Source organism: Benincasa hispida, chromosome 2 (assembly GCF_027475165.1).
Source record: "Benincasa hispida cultivar pf3 chromosome 2, pf3_genome.v1.1, whole genome shotgun sequence".
Taxonomy (NCBI): domain Eukaryota; kingdom Viridiplantae; phylum Streptophyta; class Magnoliopsida; order Cucurbitales; family Cucurbitaceae; genus Benincasa; species Benincasa hispida.
In genome coordinates this window covers 54,800,540-54,826,931 of record NC_143479.1, presented here as the reverse complement: position 1 = coordinate 54,826,931, position 26,392 = coordinate 54,800,540, and the positions used below count along the sequence as shown (strand labels likewise).

General features: G+C 30.2%; 2 protein-coding genes across 2 annotated transcripts; both read right to left on the bottom strand.

Annotated features, from left to right (window-relative positions):
- Window positions 1-13,759: 13,759 nt before the first annotated feature.
- Window positions 13,760-16,068, bottom strand: SUB1 (calcium ion binding protein). The gene has a single exon (XM_039023653.2). The coding sequence runs from the start codon at window positions 15,800-15,802 to the stop codon at window positions 14,129-14,131; it is 1,674 nt and encodes a 557-aa protein (XP_038879581.2). The 5' UTR covers window positions 15,803-16,068; the 3' UTR covers window positions 13,760-14,128.
- A 3,421-nt stretch (window positions 16,069-19,489) lies between these two features.
- On the bottom strand, window positions 19,490-25,581 carry LOC120071834 (protochlorophyllide-dependent translocon component 52, chloroplastic-like). Its single transcript, XM_039024227.2, has 7 exons — window positions 24,742-25,581; window positions 23,576-23,763; window positions 22,961-23,053; window positions 22,661-22,871; window positions 21,738-21,935; window positions 21,476-21,663; window positions 19,490-19,880 (listed from the first exon to the last, which is right to left on the bottom strand). Exons 1-7 carry the CDS (start codon window positions 25,261-25,263, stop codon window positions 19,625-19,627), a joined length of 1,656 nt encoding a protein of 551 aa, XP_038880155.1. The 5' UTR covers window positions 25,264-25,581; the 3' UTR covers window positions 19,490-19,624.
- Between the last annotated feature and the right edge of the window lie 811 nt (window positions 25,582-26,392).

Below are 26,392 nucleotides of genomic sequence, written 5' to 3'. Positions count from 1 at the left end.
GAATTTGAAGGAAATGGGTTTCAAAAACATTCAAAAAATATTAAATATCCTGTATGTAAACAATTATCACGATAAACGATGAATCTGACAAATGTCAGATTTACACCTACAAAATGCATCATTATCACACTAAATAAGACATGCATTTAAAATAATGAAAAGAAAAACAAAATCCCAAAATCTAATCTCAATCCTTCCCAAATCAAAAGTTAAATGGCATTCCACATCCCTCTCATCTGATTACCCAGTCAACCATAAACGTGAAGAAAAAGTCAATCTTTTCAGGCGACCGCAACACAAAAACAATGTTAAGAAGACTTTCTTCCATTATGGCACCCCCAAAATTCACCAAAAATAGTAGAGAAACGCCTTGTCGACAGGTAATCTAATCCCAATCTTTTGCATTCTCTACTATAATCTTTTCTAAAACTCGTTTCCCTATTCAAGACACTTCTTTACTAATTCGTCTCCGAGAGGTAAATAAACCTAAAACCTTTTTCACATGTAAACAAACCTAAAACTTTCCCCAATCTTTCTTTCCGTACATTCACTATAATATGTTTTGGAAATATTATCCCTCCTAGTATGAACGAAGTGATGAACCAAAATTGTTAAATATGATATATAAAGATTTTTTATATTTTTTTCAAATATAAATAAAGATTTACCTATTTGTTATTTAAAATATAGGAATAAGATTGTGATTTTAAACTAATTGTAATCTTTAGGAAAATTAAATAAATCTTTTATATATAAAATATTATCCCTTATGTTTTAGGATTCCAAAACAGAAACAAATTATACATCCATTTATAACTGACTTTTAACTCATAAATTTAAAAATAATCCACTAGTCAAATATTCGAATGATTAAAGTTCTGAAAAAAAAAAATTTGAAGGAAGAACAAGAGTCAGTGAAAGATTGAGAGTTGTTGGAATAACTGGGGAAAAACAAGCAAGCAACAGGCCATCACTTTGTTCCTACTAACTCATTATTCAAACACAGTGTATTGCACTAGAATGTTAGGAAGGAGGATCTGATCTTGCTAACTCATTATTCAAATACGGTGTATTTTCAAAACTCGAACCAACAATAGAGACATGTTCAACAATTATAAATATATCATTTTGGGAGCAGTGATAAAACCGACATCAACCACAAAATATTCTTATCTTCAACAATCTGAGTGAGATTAGAGTTGTTGGAACCATCCCGTACATTGCCAATCGAGATTGCTAGAAGGAAAAAGCTTACCTTGGATATCTTCTAAAAATTGTTGAAAGGGTGAGTTTGACGGATTCTATGCCTCAACAACCCGAAATTCATGCTAACGAAAATTTTCATCCCATTACCATGAAAAAGTCTAATTCGTTATAAAGTCATAGTAAAAACAGTAACTAGAGAAGAAAGCACAACAAATCAAAATTTAATTCTAAACTTGTCGATAACTAACACTTCTTTAAAAATATTGTAAGAAAGATTTAGATCGATTGGAATTTGATAAGAATAGGAGTAAAATTCAAAATTAGTAATAAACAACTTGAAAATATTGAAAATATAAAATTAATTTGACAAGAATACGTAGAAAATAATGGAAAAAAAATATTAACATAGAATTAAATACGGTAACAAACAAACATTTAAAAATATAAAAAAATGTTTTTGAAAAAATGAAATTGAAAATTAGTTTGAACAAATCAAACACGATATTAGAACTTAAATTTATATTTTAGATCACTAACTTAGTCTTCATTAATCACTATTAATTCAAAAAGTAGTTATGTATAATCTAATTTACTAATATAAAATAAATTTTGAATTCAAATTTAGTGAAAAAAATCAAGAAGGGTCATTTATCATTATTTTATTAAATCGGTTAGTGGAAATTATTTCAAACGGTAAAATTGTTGAAAATATTTAAATGATAAAATTGTTGAAAATATTTACAAGATATAGCAAAATTTAGAACTATCAATGATAAACGTTGATAGACACTGATAAACTTCTATCAGAGTCTATTAATGTCACTAATAGATATTGATAGAAGTCTATCAGTGTCTATCCTTGATCGTTCTACAATTTTGTTATATTTTGTAAATATTTTGGTTCATTTTTCTATATTTGGTAATACAATTTGATAACAAAAGTCTTTAACAATTATATTGTATCCATAAGTACATCCTTACTTCAACTTCAATAATTAGGGTGTATTTATAAAAACACGAACCACATAACTAGTGACCCCATTAGGGGCAAAACAAGAATCCAAAAATATCTCATATGTGATCTACACGTGATTTACCAAAAATCTTATTATTTTTCGATATTGACATATTTTTAAACGCAACCTCAATCGAACCTACATATTCCAATTCTACTTTTTTTTTTTCTTTTTCCTTCCTTTATTGCTAGACATTTTTTTTTTCTTTTTTTTCCCTTTCTTATTCTTTTTTTTTTCTTTTTCTCCCTTTCCTTATTCCTTTTTTCTTTTTTTTACCATCCTTATTTCACCACCCATATCTCCTTATATAAATTAAAATAGGTATATGTCTTATTTCCTATTCTGTCATAAATAGAAATTTTATATCCTACCTTCATATGTCCTATCAAAAATAGGATATGTCCTTATAAATAAATGATTTAGATAGTAATTTTACTATTGACTAACAAAAATAAAAGTCTCTATCTAAATTCCTAGCACAAACATAATGATAAGGGAATTACAAATAACAAAAGAAAATGGAGTAACTATTGAGAAAAAAGACACATAAACAATTAGGTTGAGACACAAATATCTTGCTCTCTTTAAAGAGATTCAAATCCTCTGAAGTGTGTATTGAATTTCTTTATATCAACCACCAGTGCAACAAATATTATCTAATTTGTTCCTCCAGTATAAAATAACCCAACTGATACGTTGTGTAGCTTAAATCACTCTACACTAAAAGGTTGAGCTTAAAGATCCATAACTAAAACTCCCTTCTTTTGACAAATTGCTCGTAAAAAAAGAGCTATTGAGAAAAAGTATGAGAGAAATGGTTGGTATGTTGTGTTGTGTTTGAGAGAAAGAAACACTAGATATTTATATTAAACTTACCTAATGCAATTTTACCCTCGAACTTTCAATGGTAAAAATTGAGCCCTCAAACTTATATAAGTGTTAAAATTGGACTCTTTAACTTATATAATTATGGAAATTGTAATAATTGTATAAGTTTGAGGGTTCAATTTGTATCATTTGGGAGTTCAGTTTCTACCATTATTATAAATTTGAGAGTTTAATTTTAACATTTGTATAGTTTGAAACTCAATTTTTATAATGGAAAGTTTGAGAGTATATAATTATAGCTATCACTATACTTCAAGTCATTTTGCTGCATCATATATTTAGTTTTTTTTTTTAAAATTTAATAGATTTATTAGCTGTGAGACATTTTAAACGTATTAGTTAAGGAAGTAGTTTAGTTATTTTTCTTTTTCTTTTTTCTTTTTATTTTTAAAGGAAAAGTTAATTTTTCTTTAAAATACAGGATTTTAGCATGTACTAAATCTTATATAGTTTTTCTTTAATTACTACAAAATTTTGAAAGTTGGATAGTATAATTTGTATTTTAGCGTTTTATCTTCTTTCAATAAAAAAATTCAATATAAGTAAAAAAAAAAAGTGTGTTCTAGTAATTAAAATATCGAATAAATATATTAATATTTTGGTATCGTAATATAGATAATGCACCAATTTTTATTTTAATGTTTTCATTCATCTATCATTAAAGTCACCCTCATTTATGAATGATGAATTTTATTTAAATAATTCTCTCGATACACTCTTAGATTATATACATACAATTGAACACTCAAACTGAAATAATTGTAACATTTATATAAGTTTGGGGGTTCAACTTGAATAATTAAAAGTTGGAGTAACGGCAACCATCATTATACTTTAGGAGTAGCTTTTGCAATTTATCTAATAAATTTGATCATCAAGTTTGATGATGAAGATGTTGGATCGATATGATAACCCTAGAGGGGTGAATAAGGTTTAATTAAACTTTTTTTTTCTAAATTAATCCAATTAAACTAATTAATACACTTTTTATAAATAATAAGAAAATTTCAATTTATGCAACAAATAAGATGACAAAAATGTGATAATTTAATTCTATCAAATTTTAGCAAATAAATAAGAACAAACTAAAATATACAATAAGTTGCTTAAATTAATTACAAAAATAAAAGGAAAGAGTTAGAGAAGAAGACACCGTAATTTTTATAGTGGTTCGGTCAAACTCGATCTACTCCACTCCCAAGCGCCTCTTGGAATTTGAATAAAATCTTTCTGACTCTTTCCACGGATTAGAGCCCAACCATTATATCACCGCTCCTTTTATGGGTTCAAAAACAAACCCGATCTTTTCCACGGTTTAGGATCAAACTGTTGCAAATGTTGGAATTTTTGAATAACACAATACAACTCTCACTAGAGTGGATTTACAAGTTTAAGCACTCAACAAGTTTATTCTCACAATACAATAACATTCTCTCAAGAATAAGATGAAAAGAAAAAAAATTGGGAACTTAGCAACAATGGAACTTTTGAGTTTTTGAGGATTATAAAATGTAAAATTTGTTTATTTAAAATTTGGAAAGGAAGATGGTTTATATAGAGATGGAAAAATTTTTAGAAACCACAATTAATTTGGACCATTGGATTTTGGAAAAGAAAAATCAATTGTGAAGATTTTAAACTAAACTAGCAGTTAGATAAAAAAAAATATATATAATATTAAATTCCTTTTCTTTTGAAATTCATTTTCTTTTTAAAATTAATCCAAAAAATAAAAAAACATACCATGTGTCAAAAACTAGCCGCTAGACACAAACATAAAATAATATTTAATTCATTTTCTTTTTAAATTCATTCTAAAGTCAATCTAAGAATAAAAAACATACTCTGGGTAAAAAACTAGCCGTTAGACACAAACATAAAATAATATTAAATTTATTTTCCTTTTAAATTTCTTTTAAATTTCAATTTTTTTTAATTTTAAATCAATCCAAAAATAAAAAATCCATCATATGTTAATCTCTTAATGATCCACCATTCAACCATTATGCTGCCACATGTCTACATGCAAATGGTCTGGTTATGCCACGTCATCCACTGCCGTATTTCCTTGTTTCAGTCATATCGTCTTCGTTTTAACTCTGATTTGAGTGATTCAAAAGGTGTGGGAATCGTTGTTCCGAGCTCTACGCTATGGACATATTAAAATACTAAGATTTTCAGTAATTAAAAATTGAGTTTGTTATCATCAAAACATTGATTAATTAATTAATTTGATATTAAGGGCCAAAAAGCCAACAATCTCCCATTTTTTATGATGACAAACCATTCAAGAAAAATAGCTTGAAATACATGTAAACCATATGTAGCACATAATAAAATTCAACATATCACCATAAAGATCATTCTTGAAATTCACTCAAAAAAATAAATTCTCGCCCTAATTAATACAATCAAAATCATAACAAATTTATAGGATATTTTTCTTAAACTTCTCCCCCTTTTTGATGATGACAAACCATTCAAGAAAAATAGCTTGAAATACATGTAAACTATATGTAGCACATAATAAAATTCAACATATCACCATTAAGATCATTCTTGAAATTCACTCAAAAAAATAAATTCTCGCCCTAATTAATACAATCAAAATCATAACAAATTTATAGGATATTTTTCTTAAACTTCTCCCCCTTTGGAATCATCAAAAAGAATAATTAAGAAAAATTTAGAACTACATAAATGTTTCCCTTAAAAACATGAACATAAATTTAGCACAACTCCCCTAAGAATATTAACACATGCTTTCCATATCTCCCCCTATCAAAATGCCTTCTAAAAGATTTAACAAGTAAAATTATAAAATCAAGAAGCATCACAACGAATAATACCAAGCTCAAGTCTATTTTTGCAAAAGTTTTCTTCATTCAAAGGCTTAGTAAAAATATCCGCTAATTGATTATTAGAGCCTACAAATTCAAGAGTAATATTATCATTTTGCACATGCTCTCTAATAAAGTGATGCCTAATATCAATATGCTTAGTCCTAGAATGATGTATAGGATTTTTAGTCAAATTAATAACACTAGTATTATCACAAAATATAGGTACATTATCAAACTTTAATCCAAAATCACAAAGAGTTTGTTTCATCCAAAGAATTTGAGCACAACAACTAGCAACTGCAATATATTCTGCTTCGGTAGTGGATAAGGCAACCGAATTTTTCTTTTTACTAAACCAAGAAACTAAGGAACTACCAAGAAATTGACAAGTCCCACTAGTACTCTTATGGTCAAGTAAACTACCTGCAAAATCTGCATCGGAATATCCTACCAAATTAAATTCAACATTTCTAGGATACCATAAGCCTAAATCAATAGTACCAAGCAAATATTTAAAAATTCTTTTAACGGCATGTAAATGTGATTCCTTAGGACAAGATTGAAATCTAGCACAAAGACATACACTAAACATAATATCGGGTCTACTAGCGGTTAAATAAAGTAAAGATCCAATCATACCTCTATAAGTTTTTATATCCACACACTTACCTTTTTCATCCTTGTCAAGCTTAGTGGATGTGCTCATAGGAGTTTTTGCAATTTTACCTTCATTGAATTTGAACCTTTTGAGCAAATCTCTTGTGTATTTTTCTTGACTTATGAAAATATCATCCTTGAGTTGTTTGATTTGGAGTCCAAGGAAGAAGCTAAGTTCTCCCATCATACTCATCTCAAATTCACTATGCATACACTTAGAAAATTCTTCACACAAAGATGGATTAGTAGAACAAAAAATAATATCATCCACATATATTTGTACTAAAAGCATATCATTTTCTTTAGTCTTAATAAAAAGAGTAGTATCAATTTTACCCATTTTAAATCCATTCTCAAGCAAGAAATTACTAAGTCTATCATACCAAGCTCTTGGAGCTTGTTTTAAGCCATAAAGAGCCTTTTTCAACTTATAGACATGATTAGGAAAATCAAAACTTTTAAACCCCGGAGGTTGTTCTACATAAACTTCCTCCATGATATAACCATTTAAAAATGCACTTTTCACATCCATTTGATACAAAATGAAATTCTTATAAGAAGTAAAAGCAAGCAACATTCTAATAGCTTCTAATCTAGCAACAGGTGCAAAAGTTTCTTCATAATCTATTCCTTCCTCTTGACAATAACCTTAAGCTACAAGTCTAGCTTTATTTCTAATGATATTTCCATTTTCACCCATTTTATTTATAAAGACCCATTTAGTTCCAATTATAGAAGCATGAGAGGGTCTAGGGACTAACTCCCAAACTTTATTCCTTTCAAATTGATTTAATTCTTCTTGCATAGCTAAAATCCAAAATTCATCATTTTCGGCATCTTTAAAAATTTTTGGTTCAATTTGAGAAACAAAAGCAAGATTATTAAACATATTAAGAGAAGAACGAGTTTTCACACCTTGTTCGGGATCACCAAGAATTAATTCTTTGGGATGGGAAGAAGCATACCTCCACTCTTTAGGCATGGATGAAGAACCAACTTCGTTCTTTTCGATTAAGCTCACCTCTTGCTTACTTGAAACAATTTCCTTGCCTTTGTCATTAACAAGTAAATCTCCAAAATTTTCTTCTAAAATATCATTATAAATAGGCTCATTAGAAATAACATTGCAAGATTCATCAAATACTACATGCATAGATTCCTCAATTACTAAAGTTCTTTTATTGAAAACTCTATAAGCTTTACTAGTAGAGGAATAGCTAAGAAAAATACCAACATCCGTCTTTGAATCAAAATTTTCAAGTTTTTCTTTGTTATTCAAAATAAAACATTTGCAACCAAAAACTTTGAAATACTCAATATTTGGAATTTTGTTATGCCAAAGTTCATAAGGAGTTTTGTCCAAAGAAGGTCTAATTAAACTCTATTTAAAACTTTGAAATACCAAATATTGGATCGATATGGCAACCCTAGAGGGGTGAATAAGGTTTAATTAAACTTTTTTTTCCTAAATTAACCCAATTAAACTAATTAATACACTTTTTATAAATAATAAGAAAAATTCAATTTATGCAACAAATAAGATGACAAAAATGTGATAATTTAATTCTATCAAATTTTAGCAAATAAATAAGAACAAACTAAAACATACAATAAATTGCTTAAATTAATTACAAAAATAAAAAGGAAAGAGTTAGAGAAGAAGACACTGTAATTTTTATATTGGTTCGGTCAAACTCGACCTACTCCACTCCCAAGCGCCTCTTGGGAATTTGAATAAAATCTTTCCGACTCTTTCCACGGATTAGAGCCCAACCGTTACACCACCGCTCCTTTTATGGGTTCAAGAACAAACTCGATCTTTTCCATGGTTTAGGATCAAACCGTTACAAATGTTGGAATTTTTGAATAACACAATACAACTCTCACTAGAGTGGATTTACAACTTTAAGCACTCAACAAGTTTATTCTCACAATACAATAACACTCTCTCAAGAATAAGATGAAAAGAAAAAAAATTGGGAACTTAGAGAGAGCAACAATGGAACTTTTGAGTTTTTGAGGATTATGAAATGTAAAATTTGTTTATTTAAAATTTGGAAAGGAAGATGGTTTATATAGAGATGGAAAAATTTTTAGAAACCACAATTAATTTGGACTATTGGATTTTGAAAAAGAAAAATCAATTGTGAAGATTTTAAACTAAACTAGTAGTTAGATAAAAAAATATATATATATATATAATATTAAATTCCTTTTCTTTTTAAAATTAATCCAAAAAATAAAAAAACATATCATGTGTCAAAAACTAGCCGCTAGACACAAACATAAAATAATATTTAATTCATTTTCCTTTTAATTCATTTTCTTTTTAAATTCATTCTAAAATCAATCTAAAAATAAAAAACATACCGTAAAAAACTAGCTGTTAGACACAAACATAAAATAATATTAAATTTATTTTTCTTTTAAATTTCTTTTAAATTTCGTTTTTTTTTTTTTTAAATCAATCCAAAAATCAAAAGTCCATCATAAGTTAATCTTTTAATGATCCACCATTCAACCGATATGCTGCCACATGTCTACATGCAAATGGTCTGGTTATGCCACCTCATCCACAACGGTATTTTCTCTATAGACTTGTTTCGGTCATATCGTCTTTGTTTTAGTTCCGATTTGAGTGATTCAAGAGGTGTTAGAATGGTTGTTCCGAGCTCTACGCTATGGACATATTAAAACACTGAGATTTTCAGTAATTAAAAATTGAGTTTGTTATCATCAAAATATTGATTAATTAATTAATTAAAATTAATTAATTTGAGATTAAGGGCCAAAAAGCCCACGGTAGAAATAATATTAAAGTAACAACTGCAATATTAGATTTTTGATATATTGTCTCAGGAAAAAAAATTTACATTATTCTTCGACATGAAAATTTAGAGCATATTTGGATTGACTAAAGAAAAAAGTTTTCTTTTTTTTTAAAAAAAAAAAAAAAATTCACCTTTTATTTGAATTATTTTGATAAAATATGTGTAAAATAAATTTTGAAAGTATTTCAAAAACTTATTTTGAATAATTGCCAAACTACTCAATTTTTTCAAAATGACTTATTTTAAAAAATAAACATTAAAAAAGTTAAACCAATCGCATTCTTACTAAAGGATGGGACTGAAGGAAAAGATTTTTTTCCAGACTTTTTTCTTTTTCTTTTTTTTTTTTTGGGAAAAAGTTTAAATCTCTAACCTCATGCAAATAAGTTAATCTCAATCAAATAACATACTACGTTGACTAAAACATTTTAAATTTTGGAGACTAAATATTACATCTAGAACAATTGGTTGTTTCTTGTGTTCAAGATATAAAAGTGGAGATTTAAATATTTAACTCTTAGTTGAAGATAGGAATGAAACAAATAAACCGACAAATTAAATCAATCCATTGACTTGATTTGGTTTTTTAGTGTAAAATTAGATATCTTGATATGTACTTGGAGATAATAAAACATTATTAATACAAATTGGTTTTTTATTAGAAAAACAATACAAACCAAATTGATGACATATACATACTCTTAAAAAGAAACTATAACCTTAGGTACCATTTGATATTTTAATTATAATGATGTATGTATATTTGCCGTTTAAAAAATCATGTGCATGTTTGTTTATTATTTAGAGAAAAAAATGTCAAGAAAAAAAGAATAAATAAACCCAATTTCAGTCTATAGAAAATAAATAGACCAATTTAAAACAAAAGCAGTGAAAAACAAAGGGCTTTCTACATTAAAAAAAAAAAAAAAAAAACCATAAATATAGGCCTATATTGCATTAATGTTTTTTATATTCTACTAAATGGTTTATTAGACTTTATATTTTTATTAATGTTGGTGGTTTTTTACTATTTAAAAGCCCTATATATATAAAAATAAAATCAGTGCAATTAATGGCTATAAAAACCGTTTTCAAATATTTTCCCTCATTAATGTTCATTTTCCCTATTCTCTCTAGCTCGTTAATATGCCCGTTAAGAAAAAATTCACATTTTCATTATTGGTTGTTTATTCTATATAATTTATTTGAGTTAATTCTACATATGCTAGAGTTTATATGTATATATAAATACGGGTTTATTTGATATAAGTTGGAATACCATATAAGAAACATGCAGTTAAATACATAGTAGGATGTCATATATGTTGGTATATTGTATATAAGGACAGGTTTATATAATTTAGTAGAATAATTATTAGGTGTATATGATATGCTTTCAATGAGTTGTTATCTTATTTTACGTGTAGGTATATATAAAATATAAAAAGTGATTGTGAAAATTTATTGGTGTAATCTTTGTGAGTTATATTTATTTCTCATGATCCACTGTTTATATTTTTATGCACATCTTTATTTATGTTGCTCATTGAAATTTTAGAATGTCAAAGGTATACGTTTGAGTTTGAGCATACTTAGCAAAAATTTCTTACTCAAGGTAGAAAAGATGAAAAAGAAATACCATGTAATATATCGAATCAACATAAACCATTTTTTTTTTTTTTTTTTTTTGCACAATCTATATATACATAAGTTTATTTAAATATCTGACATATAATATATATCTTGGTATATAAAAAAATTAAAACGAAAATAAAGCGCTTACTACATATGCAACTAGATATATGTTTCACATTGTACTTTAATTATATCCCTATATATGAAATATTACACTTTAAATATACCCATGTATATACAGAATCTATATAACTATCACTAACCCATAGCAATACTAAGCAACAACATTTGTAACCTATTGAATTTATAGAATTTTCTTTTCCAAATAAGCAGATAAAATGAAGCACACAACTTGATTAACTAGAAGAAAAAACACATAGAAAGAACGATACATTCTATTATATATCGAATGAACTTAAACCATTTTTTATGCATGGTCTATATGTTCAAAATTTTATTTTAGTATTTAATATACAATATATTTCTTAGTATACAAACAAAAGATAAAACAAAAACAAAGTACCTATTATATGAACAATTAGATATTTGTGTCACACATGGTACTTTAATCAGATACCTATGTATAACAAAGTCCACCTAAATATATATATGTATAGAGAGAATATATAGAACCGTCATCAAGCTATTGTTAGATTTGCTTTCTTAGTTGAAATTTCAGGTCTATTGCTTCAATCCAACGATTGTCTAGAATTTAATTTGGACATGGTGCGACAAGCTCTTGAACCATCCCTTAACTATGTGAAGAATTACTTGGGTTCTTGAACCATCGAAGAGCCAGAATACTTTCACGTTAACTTCACCAAGTATTTCACCTCACAGCTTTGGTTGGAGAACCGGTTTTCCAGCATGTTTCTTGGTTGGAAGCCTTGTCAATTCAACACCAGCGTGATGGTTATAGATTTTGTTAAATGGCGACAGGTCGACTACCCGAAGCTGATTGGAAGAACTTGAAAATAGGGGACAAAAAACAAAAAATCAAGAGGGAAGAAAAATTGAAAGGGAAAAAAAAAAAAACAAACCTGTGTGGAGAAGGGGAAGATGGTGAGAGTGAAGACAAAAATGGCATGAAGAAGATGAAAAACTCCATTGTTCAACGTGAAGGAATTGGTTAAAAAAAGATGAAGATGAAACAAGCCCCCATATGGCAAAGAAAATCCCATTAATCAAGGTATATTAAAAAGTATATTTACATAAAAAAAAAAAAAAAAAAAAAAAAGAAAAATGAAAAAGGACTCATTAATAACATAAAAAACTGATTTAATAAAAAAATGAAAACGGTTAAAATTATCCAAAATTATCTCTAGAATCTTTAACGAAAAATTTTAAATTTAAGGATATTTATGAAATATATATGACTCAAAGAAGATTTTTCTGGTAAAAATCTAAAAAAGAAATTAAAAAAAAAAAAACTAGAAGAAAAAAAAATATTATTTTAAATGACAAAACTCATAATTTATCTGCAATAATAGACTCCTATTTGTGTCTATCATGACACATATAGATACAGATTAGTCTATTGCAGATAGACAATGAAATTTTACTATATTTATAAATATTTTAATTTATTTAAAAAAAAAAACTAATCCGACATTGACGGATCTTTTTGGTTTTCTCAAAAGTATACTCAAGTTAGTAAGAAGTTTGTTGGATCTGAGTTTCTAAACCTAAAATCTATTTCTGATGAGAAGTCTCAAATATGTTAGGCAGCTAGTCAATTCTGTTGCTGCTGTTGAAGTTGGACTATTAACCACAAACAAGAAAAAGGATGACAATAATTCATTCCATTACACCCACCCTCATGCTCATAATTGAAGCCTAAGTTTCCAAGCCATCATAAATGAGACCTACAGGGAAATTCAATCAAACATTCACCTCTCAATGGAAATTCCAAGTCCTAAAATATTTTTAAAAACATTGACATACCTGACTCCAAAGACTTAAAAAACGCTATAACGTGCTCCAAAACACACTTCAGATGAGCATTTTTCTTCATCTAAAAGTACTTTGAGTGAAAGTACTATTCCCAAAAGTTATCTGAATCCACTATAAATCATAATAAATTCACACCACTCACCGCATACTTTTACAGCTAGATAATTAAGCTCGGAAGGAGCTAAAGGAACGTTAATTAACAGTCCTGCTAAAATTTTGATGCATATGCTCAATAATATAAGCTTTCTCTTCGAAAAGACGAACAATGTTATTTCCTTCAGGTTATATTACATGTTTGGTCTCTAAACTTTCAAGTGTGTCAAAAAAATCTCTAAACTTTAAAATTGTCTAATACGTTCATAAACTCTATATTTTAGGTCTAATAAGTTCCTTACATATTCAAAATAATAATAATAATAATAAAAATAAAAAAATCATTGAAAGTTTAAGGAACTATTAAACAAAATTTGAAGTCCAAAGACCTATTCAACACAAAACTGAAAATCAAGGACTTATAAGGACTTGTTAGACACTTTTTAAAGTTTACAATGTCGTATACTTTACATTTCTGACTCACCTCAAAGTAATAGTTCCACAAATGCATGCAAACCAGTATTTAAGGCCAAAGAAAATTATGCTCTTCCCGATAAATCAATATGCCTAGAGGAAGTTCAACAATTCATAACAATAAGCTAAATCACAGATCATTGGCGTATCAGTAGCAAAAAACTAATGGTAATTCAGAGATCTATATATCTTAGCAAGTCTTACATCAATCATTTCAAGTCCCTAGTTCATTAACTTTTAACCTGTATTTGAAATTCCAACTTCACTGAAAGGTAGAGCAAAGTATGGGGAAATCAGAAAGATATTATGCAACTGTTACAAGATGAACATGGAGATTGGAATGACCTTGTTTGTATGTTACAAAAATACAAGAGAAATGAATGAAAATCATGAATTCATATTACGTTGAAAAAAGGAGCAAGCATAGCTTGAATGAACCTAGAATGGTCTCAGACGTTGTATCGTCATGGGATCAAATCAAAAAGTAATAGAGGGCATGATTCACCTATGAGTAATACAGTTCTCGCCAGGATCAGCACGTATTGATTCCATCCTTGCAGTCTTTGGTCAAATTATAGAATGTTTCAACACGGGTTTTCGCCCTATAGAACACTTCAGTATCCACCGCGACTCTCATGTACCCATCAAACTCGACTGGTCTACCGTTGTTTACAAGCGTTGTTTCATTGTACCACTCACTAGTGTTTCCCCATAATTCCTTGTAATCATCAAGCAAATGGACTTTAAAATGAGATCGCAATTTGTCGAAGTAGTTATAGAACGGTTCATTTGTGGCTATATACAGATTCCTCCAAGGCTGAATCATCCCTGTCAACTTTTCAAGAATAGCATCAGGAGATGTATCAGAATCTAAATGAGGCCAAAGCTCTTTGTTTTGTGCCTTCTCTCCTCGAACCACATGAATTGCATCGAAATCCCAGTCCATACGACCACTGATTTCTGTCACGATATTCATCAATCTTTTTGATTTCCATACGGCATGCCACGGCCGCTGAATATACTTTGCAGCTTGCCCCTCGCACACTCTGTACCAATAATTCTCAGGTTCAGGAGCATCAAACTGCCTCCATATGATTGTATTTTTATCTTTCTTCAGTTGCATTGGTGTCACTTTATGGCTTACAACCTTCCTAACAGGCATCTTCCTCTTGTGGCCTTTATCCCATTTCTTCCAATCTCTCACAAATTCACCTTCCTCTACAATAGATGCAACTTCTTTAAGATGCTCGAAATCAAAGTAAAAACGAAAATCTTTCCCCTCTTCGTCTTTGTTGCTCGGATTATAACTACCTGCCAAACATACACTCAAATCCATCACAAATGTCCTGTTCAAATACATTGCTTCTCCCAAACCACACAAGAAACTCCATAGATATTGGTTCATTCCTTTACAATAATCCCCTCCACGTGAATAGTACAAGTACTTCCCCTTCCTAAAATTCGTCTCCGATCCCAATGTCGGAATCGTGTCGTTAATCTCCTCATCCCGTACTGGTGGAGCAACTCTACCACTTCCACCACCCCTAGAACGATTGTTCATCGCACTTCTCGGTCGTCGAGCATTTATACCTGAATGCCAACCACCAGCATGAACTACCTTATAATGACAATCCTCCCCAATATCAAATTTAAACCTCCGAAAATCCCTATACTTCCTCCACGACTTCTCTTTCTTGTTCCTAAATCTCCACAAAACATCACATTCATCTTCCTTAGACCCATTAACAGGAGTCTGATACTCGAGGAACGCAATAGACTTAAATGCCTTCAAATTAAACCTTTCGACCGCAATCAAAATACGCGGGTTGGAACAATTTACAGCACGCAATTCATCACAATTCAATTTAAGAGTGGTAGAATTATCAATTACCTCCTCAGATTTCTCAATCACCGCCTCAGTGATCTGGGTCCCCAAAGCAGGGGAGACTGCAGGGGGAAGAACAGAGACCAAATCCTCCCCAGTTTTGACAACAGATTCATCGTTCTTGAAAGTGGCATTCTCGGAGGCAGTGAAGAGCTTGGTAAGAGCAGGAGTGGATTCAAGCCATGGATCTGGGGGCTGGTAAGTGATGGCAATGACAGTGATAATAAGAACAGAAAACACAAAGACCGAGAAACAGAGATTGCTTATAAGCTTAATCAGATGCTGCCCAATGGGCTCTGTGGTCGGATCTGAATCTTTCATGGGGTTATCTCAAAACCCCAGGTCCGGAATCGAAGCAGATCTTCAAATCGAGTCAACAATCCGTCCAAAAGGAGGAAGAAATGATGAGAGTTACAAAGAGGGAAGGAAAAAGAGTAGAGAGAAATGGAAGAATGGGTTTTGCTTTACATGAAGAAATGGAGAATATAGACGGTGGGAGGTTTGAGAGAATCCAAATTTTGGAGAGATCTGGAAGTGTGGTGCTGCTGCTGTGGAGTTTGCTTCAAATCTTGTCTTCGAAGTTGTTGGGTGGTTATTTTTCTATTTTTCTATTATATATTTTTTTAAAAAAAGACTTATTTTTCGATAGCTAGAAATTTGTTTAAAATACTACATCATTTTTTTAACTTTTAAAATTTTCTTTTACAACCATTCGATCCGTGGTAATTAATACATTCAGATATCAATTGAGTTATTTGAGTTATGTTCGTTTTGACTATATTTTTTATTTTGGTTCATTATGATCGGTACTCTTAAAATGTTTATTTTAGTATCTATACTTTCAACATTAGTTCATTTTTATCCATTTACTCTCAAAATGTTCGTTTTGATTTTTTTTTTTTTACTTTGGTTTATTTTTAGCTTATATTTCAAGAAGTGGCCATTTTGGACATTTAAAAATGAAAATGTGGACTAAAATGGTTACTTTTTAAAGTATAAGGACCAAAGTAGACATTTTAAAAGTACATAATAAAATGAAACAAAGTTAAAAGTATAAGGACTAAAATGAGCTAAAGTTGAAAGTATGAGGATTAAAGTAGTGTTTAAACCTTGTATAAATTAAAACCATAAATTAATCATTGTTATTAGTTTAAAGTATGAACTTTCGCAAGTGTATTCATTTACGCCCTTTCTCCATATTTTTGTTTGAAAAATATTATGTGGGACTTATAATTTATATATGTTATAGGTGATTTTGGAACGAAGTGTATAATTGACATTTAGAAACGACAAAGTCAAGGAGAAGCATGATACGGGTCAAAAGTGGCAACTAAAGACCGTAATGGGTCTAAGAGCATGGGGGCTGGTTTGGGCTGCGACAAAGTCGACCCTTGCCAATGCCTAATAGGTGTTTACCCATGCCCCGACCCAAAGTAACATTTTAGGCCCAAAATATGGCCCAAGGGAGACGCTCGGCCTCAACCGACCCTAGCCAAACATGAAATCGAGCATGCCCTTTGCTCAGTAGGCTATCTACTTATCCTTAAGCAACTTGGTAATCCTAGAGAACACCTAAGGTCAATTTTCTCTATAAATATATCATTATAACTTCACATGAGGTAACTTGAGTCCCACTCTTAAACTCTCTAGCTTCCACATTCTTTCACCCTCTGACTTAAGCATCAGAGTGTGCAGATTTTCTCACGTGAAGATCAGGTGCGTTTCTTCCTGTCTAAAATTTGGCATCAACAATATCAATTAAACTCTCCAACTTTTATAGTGATTCAATTTAGACCCTTTATTATGTTTACTTTTTAAAATCATCCCTATATCAATTCTCGTATATGTATAGACTTCTTCAAATGCCACTTTGACAAAATGAACTTTTAGAATTGATACATGAATGATCCTAGTTGAAAAACTTATCTAAAATGATTCACTCAGTTTCGGAATTTAATTGATACAATTATAACTCTCATACAATTTATTCCAAATGAGAATGCAATGAAGTTTGTAAATTGACCACTTACAAAAGTTTAGGATTTAAATTAATACAGTTATTAGTTTATGGTTTTAATTGATACAATCCAATATTTAGGAGTATATATTGATATTTTTTCTATTATTATTTTATGACATAAATTACAGAGGATCGAAAATTTCGTGAGGGAGTATATACCAATTTGACACCCGTCATTTTAGTATATATATGTTCATGTGAGAGTGAAAACTCGAACTTCCAACCAACTATGTTCAATTAAACATTCTTTTATTAAGTTTCTTATTACATCTAAAAAAATTGTTTGTCAGAATTTTGAGAAAATATATTTTTATTTTTAAACTCATCAACTCTATATTCTTGCTTCTAATAAAAGTTGGAGGCGTCACTTCTATTCATGAGATAAATATTGACGTGGAGTTTGTCCAATTTTGGATTCGAAAGATTCTAATTTTTTACTGTTTAAAAATATCATTTTAATCTTAAGATTGGTTATGCATCAACTTACTTTTAAATGTCTAAATTTTATATTCTTACCTTATAGAAAAGGGTTGTTTTTAAATATAAAAAAAATAAATCAAAATATTTATAAGATAATAACAAAATTTTAGAACTATCAATGATAGACATGATAGACACTGATAGACTTCTATTAGTGTCTATCAATATCACTGATAGGTATTGATAGAACTATCCGTCTCTATCAGCGTCTATCATTGACAATTCTAAAATTTTACTATATTTTGTAAATATTTTCGACAGTTTTACCATTTGAAATAATTTTTCTATAAAAAATTTAAATTAAGCCTTAGTTTATTATTAGCTTTTTAAAAGAAATTCAATTTCAATTTATATGGATTAAAATAATATTTTTCAAAATTTATATAATATATGTGGTCATTCCTTCGCATTTTTCAAAATTTTTAAATATGAAATTCCATAAATTGAACTAGACTAATTTGTGATTTATTTTTTTCTTTTTACTTTCAGAGAGTTGTAGACAAAACGAATTAGATAAATTTATATTCTCATCATTTAAGACATTAAAAATGAAATTATAGGTTAATCATATTAAAATATCACAAGTTTGGTCTAAGAATTGGTGAATAATATTCCATAAATGAAATATTTATATAACTAATCCTTACAAATGATTATCTGATATTATTTATTTGTGAGTAGAGGAATAATTTTTTTTAGTACAATTAGAGATAGAAAGATTCAAGCCATATATCTTGTGGTCACAAACACTCTAGGTCAATTGAGTTATGAAAGAAAGAAAAATCAATTTTAAAAAGTTAAGACAATTGTGAGAGTTCTATAGTTTGTTAAAAATCAATTCATAAACGTATGCTTTTGTTAATTGACCTAGGGTTAAAAAAATCAAAACAATGCTTTTGTTAATTGAATTATGGTTAAAAAATCAAAACAAAACAAAACCAGAGAAGTTAACTTCAATTTTTTTTTTGACGGATTCAAACAATATATCTTTCGATCGTTAACATTTTCGCATATCAATTAAACTATGCTCACTTTGGCTTTTTCAAGGAAAAAGTTAGTTTCAATTGAGTTGTGGTTTACATATATTTTCACCCTGAAAATATAATTTAAACCATGATGTTCCCCTTTATAGGATCAATGTTTTCCCCTTACATTAACATGAGTATAACTTAATTGACATAAAATTTGTACTCTCAACCTCAAGATCAAATGCACTATTTTTCAATCCCACAATATCACAAAAAAAAAATAAAAAATCATCCATATTTATATAAAAAAACTAAATACAAGCATAATTCTATTGATGCACATAAGAGGTTTAAATCATCCACCCCACCTATAGTAAAAAAAAACAAAACATTTTCAAACAAAAATTATTTTAAAAATGTCAATCCGCATATAGCTTATCATTCTATGTCGACTTTTGTGTGATACAAGATTTTTTTTTTCCCGCTCGACTTCTATTTTTGTCATCGTTAAACTTTAAAAAAAAAAGGAAAAAAAAAATCTAGAAATATAACATATATTTTCATTGGAAAAAATCCCCAAACTATCTAGCTTTCTCAAATTCAAATTTGATCCATTTGATATGTACAAGATAAATTACACGAGTTCTAGAATGAAGAAAAACAGGAAGAAAAGGGTCAAACCAGGGCATGATTGTAGTCTTGGAAGTGGAAAGTTTTGTGAATGAAATGGGACAACCACTTTGAAGCAGCAAAACAGAGCATTGCAATGGTGACAATGGTGGCCCTGACTGCTGCTGAAATTACATTCTGCTTTGTCAATGCCAAAGCTCCAATTGCAGCAATGGAGATGACCTGAAGACTCACCTCAACTATGTTTAGAGCTTTATATGCACCATTGCAGCTCTTGCAGTTCACCACATGGCTCCAATATCTGAAATTCATTAACCAATTACAAAAACGATCTTATTTCTTCGTGGACAAACCTTAGGTCTCAGTTGATAATCATTTAGTTTTTTATTTTTTAAAATTAAGTCTATGTCCACCTGTTGATTTTTCTGTTTTGTTGTCTACGATAAAATTTATTTTTATTTATAGGATTTAACTAAGAATTCAAGTATTTACTTAAGAAAGATGAAAACACGATTAACAAAAAAAAAAAAAGAAAAAAAAAGCCACTTTTTAAACCAAACAATTATCAAAAAGGGTCTAATTTTTTTTGTTAATAATTTTACTTTAGATTAGATTAGAGTAAGTCCTACATTGGTTTGATAAGAAAAAATCAAGAATATATAAATGAATATATGAGACTTTTTGGGTGAAACCAAAATCAAGCTACAAAATAACACTTTTAGTCTTATCCCAACATATTCTAACTAGGTTAAAAGAACACTTTTAGTCCATGAATTTTCATAAAAATAACAATTTAGTTTTTATCCTATCAAATTTATTTAGTCTTTATACTTTATAAACGATGTAGTCTTTGTACTACCAAACTAGTAGAAATGTTTTTACTTACGAGGTCATGGGATAGAAGAAACATGTATAGGCATATGAACTCTTCAAGAATGATATTTCTTTTGTCTTCTCTCTCACTTTGTTTCCTATATGGCTCTAGAAAATTGTCAAAATAACCCTCCCTTCGAAAAGATACCAGAAGAGGATAGGAAGTTACCTAGGGCTCACTTGGGAGCAGTTTTCAAAAAATAATTCCGTTTAGAAGATAAATTTAGCAGACATACTTTACTATAATTCTTTTTACTAGGAAACAACTGCTTTTACTTCAGAAGAAGTAAACTCAACGTTAGTTTTGTAGTTTAAACGCTAATTTTGGCAAAAAAGTTAAACCGCTCACACACGATCATAAGTTTTTTAGAGACTATTGTAGGAATTGTACGTATCTCTTTCAATAATTTAGACTCCGTTTGATAATTATTTTATTTTTAATATTAAATTTAGTCTATTTCTTACAATATTTTTCATCTTTCTTAAGTAGGAGTGTTGAATTCTTAGCAAAATTTCAAAAACATAAACAGGTTTTTTAAAACTACTTTTCGTAGTTTTTAAAATTTTTAAAAACATTGGTAGAAAGTAGATAACAAAACGAAGAACTTAGAGGTCAAATGTGTACATTTATAGGTGTTGTCAAGGAAACGGCTTAATTTTCAAAAACTAAAAATAAAAAACTAAATAGTTACCAAATAGAGCCTTAATTTTTAGTTTTTGGCTTTTGATTTTTGAAAATTAAACTATTTACACTACTTCTACCTATAAATTTTTTGGTTTTGGTATCCACTTTTTACCAATGTTTTCAAGAACGAAACCAAAATCTGAAAATTAAAAAAAATAGTTTTAAAAAACTTATTTTGTTTTTAGAATTTGACGAAGAATTCAAGTGCTCCTTCAACTCTAGTATGGAATTTAAGAGAAAACAAACAGAAATTTTAAATACTAAAAATTAAAAACAAAATCGTTATCAAATGAGACCTTAATATTATGGGGAGTTGAGTTTCAGAAATTAGAGGATACCTTTCAAACACCTGTTCTCTAGGAGGCAGCGGAGGAAGGGAGCCAGAATATTTGCCTCCCCAATCAACTCGACCACCTGCATACTTGTTCAACCATCTTCTAAATCCAACAACCAAAGCATCTGATTTTACTGGCACATAACAAGCTTTATGCCAATTGGAAGTCCCTATTTCCTCCAATTTATGCTCCTAAATTCGGAACAAACTTCATTAGGAACTGTACTTGACAGGCGAATAAAATATCCACAAACAAACTGTCTTACCTCAACACGGAGAAAATACATGTCTGAATCTAGAATCAAGTTCTGCCCTATATGAAATATCCATCGTGGGACAATATAGTTTACCCATTTCCCAAAGTTCCTAGGGAAGGCCCATATGATTCTGCTTTTACCTGGACTAACCGGGATGCAGAAGAAAACCAGAAATGATCTTCGCTGCGAGATTTCAGTTGGCGGTTTCTGAAGCAACAAAACTTTTCAAGAATCAGACCAAATCACGAAAAAAGAACAAAAAATATGCAGTTCAAGAGTCTAAGTTTAGATTACTGATGAAGTATTGATATAATGAAATTTACTGTAACCTATCTGTTTAGGTTTTTGGGTTGACAGGTGATTTAGCATGCTATCTATTAAGAAAATAACAATGAATGATAAATAGAAAAACGTAAATAATAGATAATTAATTTACGTGGTTTAGTGACAGTATGTTAGCTACATCCAAACGTAGAGGGAGAGAGCAGTTTATTATTAGAGAGAAAAGATCAAATTACATATTCAAAGATATAAGTAGAGTTAGAGAATTTATATAGCATGCTCCTCTAAACTCTACGGCCAAAATTGTAAATAACATAAATACGAATACAACTTAGATTTAGGGGTGTTGTCCCCAAATCCCTATTAAAGTCCGTCGCTCTAGGACCCCAATTCATTGACCCTCGTGCTAGGTCATTCGAAGTGTCAGATAATAGATTTAAAGCATTCCAATACTATTATTGTACGAGATCCTGTCAATGAACCTCTATACAATTTCAAACTCACATACGAGGGAAGTGCGAATTATTGAAGTAATTAAATTTACCATAATCTATCATACCTTAACTTTTGAGTTTATGGATGATTTAACAATTATCAACTCAAACGCAACGAGAGACACGGAAATGCAGTTGTGCTGTTGTCTAGTATACCTTTACATTTGCAGTTGATGATACAGATTCATCGTTCTTGCTGGAGCTCTCTACATTTTCTTGAACCAACTCTGGGTCAAGGAAGAAATAATAGACACAAGGTGCAAAAAACTTGTGACGGAGCCTTTCTTGTTTGCCAACAAAACCATCTGCTTTTAACTTTTCAACAATCAATTCGAGTGGTCTGCCACCTTCCCTGTCAGCTTTCACTGTGAATGAACACATGATTATTGTTAGTCAAAGCAATCCTTGTGAAAGCCTCAAATGCAAGAGTTGAGAAGATAGAATTGGCAAAGATATCTGTTTGTTATTGATGGAGGGGCTGGAATTATCCTGTAGTGAGCGTATGGAACATGGGCAGGGTCCATCAGATTTTCAATCAGTATCTCATACCTGAAAACGCCAATTTTCAATGACAGAGTAATCAGATTAGGATATCACTACTAAATGACATTGTAGGAGTTCAAACACATAATCTACTATTTTGATACATATTAAATCATCACTAAACTAAGAAGTTCAAATGAATGAATAAGATATACATATACTCAAAACCCTTTCCCTTCCCATTCTCATCCAAACTATTATCTAACAGCTAATCACATCAACAATTACGCAAAAACATAACATCCTTCTTGTTACAATCTACTTTTCATTCAAACCTCGGTTCCGTCTTACGAAGTTCGTTAACTATCTTTTGAAAAACATGGTCTGAATATCCATGACAGCGCAAATTCAATCCATGAATGTATGCGGACGGTTAATTCCTAAATTCAGAAACTAAAATGAGTAAACATTACCTAAAGAAGATAAATAAGAGTGATTAAACAGAATTTTGATTCATTTTGCGTTAGCTGCTTGCATTTGACATTTCAAAAAGCATTCGAAATCAAAGGGAGGCTCCGACGTGATTACCCGTAGGCCATATCCCTGTTGCCCTCTAACTTAACATAAGATGGGTCGTCCAGCTCCGGAATAAAGGGAGGTTTCTTCTCCATAATGATATCTTTGAATTTGGGGTCCGAGTTTGGCCAGAACCATACTATGCCATTCTGCACTGTGCTTGGGTATACAGCTACGCATGCCTTCTTGGATGAGTGAACCTGCATTTTATAACAATTGATGTAAATGTTCACAACATTTGTAAATTCAGCCTTCAATAGTGTTATACATGAAAATATTCATTCTCAATGATATGATAATATGCGTGTTTTTAAAATATTACTTCACAAATATGAAGGTGAAAATTCAAGCCATGGACCCTATAGGAGAGGTATAGATGTCTTAACTATCAATTTATGCTTTAAGCTAAGTTGATAAATGATAAAGCAAAACTCTAGATCATCATTGTTTGTATATCTCTTCCTATAGGAACCAAATTACAAAGCAAAACTCTAGATCATCATTGTTTGTATATCTCTTTCTATAGGAACCAAATTTGTAATTTAATCGAAAGAAAATAAAGGAATCAAAACATCACTTTTTACTTTTAAAAAAATCACTTTTTATATTACAAATTTAGTCCCTATGGGTTTGAAAAAATTAAAATTTAGTTCTTATGATTTAATTAGAACTTAGCTCCTATGATTAGCTTCATAAGTGATGGACTATTCATGATACAAGAAAATAAGCCAACTTATTTACAAATATAGTAAAATGTCAATATCTACTAGTGATGGATGATGACATTTTACTATATTTAAAAATATTTACAGCACTTTCATCATTTAAAACAATTACCTCTTTTTTTAACATTTTTATTTTAAAAATATTTCTAATATATATATATTATTTTTATAATCATTATTATCTATTTTTGTTCTTTCAAAAGTTTCTATCCCCAGTTTATAATTAAAATTTAGTTCTTACTATAGGTATTATTTATTAGAAATTATTTATGGGATTTTATCCAAACATAAAAACAAAATTTTAACTTCTAAATTAAATTTTAACTTTCTTCGGGATCAAATTTGCAATTCGATCAAAATAAGATAAAGGAATAAAAAACTTGATAAAACAAAATCCCTTTTTAAAAGTACTCCAAACAGACGTTAGAAAGGAGCAGAGAATAAACTTATTACCGGAGGACCATCAGGGGGCGCCTGAGGGATGAATTTACAGTCACCGGAGCCATTAAAGCACCATCCATGGTACACACACTGCAGTCTCCCCCACTGATCGATCCTCCCTTCCGACAACGGCGCCAATCTATGAGGACAACTATCATCAAACACCTTCCACGCATTCTCATTCCGATCCCACCACACCACCAAATCCAATCCTAAAACCTTCTTCGCAATCGGCACTCTCTTGTCCAAATCGCACAACGGCATCACCGGATACCACTCCGCAAACCAATCGAACTTCTCCTCCTCCATCTCCGGTTGTTCTGTAGTTACCACATCGGACGCCATGGCCGTGCGAAGTAATTCGCACTTCCTCAACACATTTCGATGGGTCGTCGTCTTGAAATTGAAAGATGATCTCAATCTCGGCAGCGGATTCCGATTCGAGGCGACGTAGTAGGGATTGCGGGTTAGGGATTTGTTGAGTGTGGTTGAGATGTGAATTAGACGAGGAGAAGAAATTCTCGCAACCTCCATGGTTAATTCTGATTCTGGTTCTGATTCTAATTCTGGTTCCTAGAGTGGGGAAATGGAACAATCTGACGCCTCTTGAAGCGGAAAATTTGAAATCAAGGCGTGTAAGTCTGGAAATCGATCATGGAGTAGATGGAAACTTGCGGAGAAGAAAAGTTTGAAAGGTTTTCAGCCATTGATGAACTGGATAATGGGCTTCGGAATTATTCAATAACATTTTAGCGCCAATTAACGGAAAATTTCACAAAATGACCCAAATCTCAAAAACATCTCTGAGAAGGTCTTCATCTTTTACCTATATAAAATATCAATTTTATCCCACTTAAATAACTCTTTAGGCCGCATTTACGAATGCTTTACAAAGTCGTTCACCCCACTTTTCCCTTGCGATTTTGCTCTCAAGTTTCTTCCGTTTTCTCTCGTCGTCTCTCATCTTCATCTGAATGTTTGGCCACCTTTTCATTGGTCATTTATACACATTTTCTACCGTTGTCGTGGTCTGAAAAGTATGTGACTCTTCTTCTTGAATGCATGTTGATATTCATTTAGGATTTTTATCGGTGTTTAGGGTTCGTGCCTACCTTTTATTAAATGATCTCTCAACTTTTGTTAAATGATCGTGTATTCGTTTATAATCGATCAGTTAGATAATCCTAGGCGAACGCTTAGTATTTTCTAAACGATAGGTTAGAGAAACTTAAATGATCATTTAGATAAAGATGTGTGATCATTTAGTTTTGTTTACGCGATCGTTTAATTTTTTATAATGCTATTGTTTAGTTTTTTGTTATGCGATCGTTTAGTTCTTTGTAATGTGATCGATTAGTTGTTTGTTATGCAATTGTTTAGTTTTCTATTACGCGATCGTTTATTTCTTTGTTATGCGATCATATAATTTTTTGTTATGTGATCTATTTGTTTTTGTTGCGTGATCGTTTAGTTATTTGTTATGTAATCGTTTAGTTTTTGTTATGCAATCGTTTACTTATTGTGGTAATGTATATGTTTGGTATAGATTGCTAGGTGGTCATCCCTGCTGAGAAATATTTCCTTGCTATAGTTTCTTGTTAAGTCCACGAAACTGCATCGACGATTAAGAATAAGTTGGTAGAAGAGAAGATGAGAATCTATA

What these genes read in the sequence shown, in the direction of transcription:
- LOC120071834 (XM_039024227.2), bottom strand. Translation starts at nt 25,263, where the DNA reads ATGGAGGTTGCGAGAATTTCTTCTCCTCGTCTAATTCACATCTCAACC. An exon ending in CGCCCCCTGATGGTCCTCCG is followed by an intron (nt 23,764 to 24,741) that starts GTAATAAGTTTA and finishes TATAAAATGCAG; the next exon opens with GTTCACTCATCCAAGAAGGC. An exon ending in AACAGGGATATGGCCTACGG is followed by an intron (nt 23,054 to 23,575) that starts GTAATCACGTCG and finishes TGGCGTTTTCAG; the next exon opens with GTATGAGATACTGATTGAAA.
- SUB1 (XM_039023653.2), bottom strand. Translation starts at nt 15,802, where the DNA reads ATGAAAGATTCAGATCCGACCACAGAGCCCATTGGGCAGCATCTGATT.